At 71.7% G+C, this 1241-nt stretch overlaps 2 protein-coding genes across 2 annotated transcripts in view; both read right to left on the bottom strand.

The window, feature by feature from the left end:
* Positions 1-1241, bottom strand: part of IDH3A (isocitrate dehydrogenase (NAD(+)) 3 catalytic subunit alpha) — a 207535-nt gene that overhangs the window by 137686 nt on the left and 68608 nt on the right. The window lies entirely within an intron of this gene.
* Positions 1-1241, bottom strand: part of ADAMTS7 (ADAM metallopeptidase with thrombospondin type 1 motif 7) — a 27056-nt gene that overhangs the window by 21388 nt on the left and 4427 nt on the right. Inside the window, 2 exon segments of the mRNA XM_077774250.1 lie at positions 202-326; positions 601-684. Coding sequence (XP_077630376.1) covers positions 202-326; positions 601-684 — 209 coding nt within the window.

The raw sequence follows: 1241 nt of genomic DNA, 5'->3' as shown, positions 1-1241 counted from the left end.
TTTCCTGTTTCTGATGGTTCTATGAAGACCCACAAGAGCTCCCCAAATGCTGACCGAAATCAGGCTCCAGCCAAAGCGCGAGCTCTCCCCTAACACGGGCTCCGGGGGCAGGGCCGCGCCGTCCCCCTCCTGCAGGTCAGGGGGCACCGCCCCCCAGGGCAGGCCCCCCCCGGCCGCGTCGCCCCCCACAGCTGGTGGCACCTGGTGAGCAGGATGGCGGCGTCGTGGTGCAGCGGGTGCGCGTCCCCCTTCATGTTGATGCTTTTCTGCCACTTGCAGAAGCTGCGCAGGGTGTTGTCCGCGTGGTGCGTGACCTTCAGGTCTTCCTGGGGGCACAGAGGGCAGCCGCCGGTCCCTCCCCTGCGCGCCGGACGCCCAAGCCCCCTTCTCCAAAGGCAGGAGACAGGCGCCCAGGGGCCCGGTGAGCCCGGGTCCAGCCCCCAGTGACCACGCCTCCTGCGGCACATCCTTGGGGCAGCTGATGGAGGGCCGGCCGGGGACTGGGGGGCGACGGAGGACACGGCCCGTGCCCTTCCACGCAGGGCCGCTCGGTCACGGGCCAGGAGGGCTCTGGCAGCGAGAGGCCGCGTGCCCGCTCACCTCCTCGTCCTCCAGCAAGAGCAGGCGCACGACGGTGATGTGGATGGGGTTCCCGATGCTGGGGTCGTGAAACAGGCCGGCCACCTGCCCAAGAGAGGGGTCAGGCCACCAGCCTGCAGAGAGGTACGGGACGGCCACTGCCGACCTCCGGCCACCCCCGGCCTCGCTCGGGGGAGCTCCCGCAGCGCACCCACACGCGAACGTGCCCCCACCTGCACGCACTCCCCGACGCGGCAACCCCGGGGTCCGGACAGAGGACCTGCGCAGGCCAGTTCTGGGCACCAGCATGGGAGCCGCCCACCCAGCTCCCCCCCCAGGGCCCTACTTTGCCTCCTCTGCTCGGGCTGGGACAGCCCCGCAGCCTCCTCCTGCCCTGGGCTCGCCAACACCAGCATCCTAGGAGCGAGTCCTCCCGCGAGCAGGCGGGCCGGGCCGGGGCTGGAGAGAGGGCGGGGCAGGGACCGGCCCCCAGGCCTGCACGGGGGCCCCGCACCCGGTCCCGGGAAAGGCCGCCCCGGAGGCAGAAGGTGCACGGACACACGGCGAGATGGGAGGGGGACGCTCGCTCAGAACGAGAGGTGAGCCTGTGGAAGGCTTCAGGGTCCCAGCCGGCAGGGACGGGGAGGGACAGGCAGAGACGG

The sequence above is a fragment of the Crocuta crocuta genome, unplaced genomic scaffold, assembly GCF_008692635.1.
Source record: "Crocuta crocuta isolate KB4526 unplaced genomic scaffold, BGI_CrCroc_1.0 scaffold7, whole genome shotgun sequence".
Taxonomy (NCBI): Eukaryota; Metazoa; Chordata; class Mammalia; order Carnivora; family Hyaenidae; genus Crocuta; species Crocuta crocuta.
Note: the sequence above shows the minus strand (reverse complement) of the source record. Positions and strands in the feature narration are given on the sequence as shown.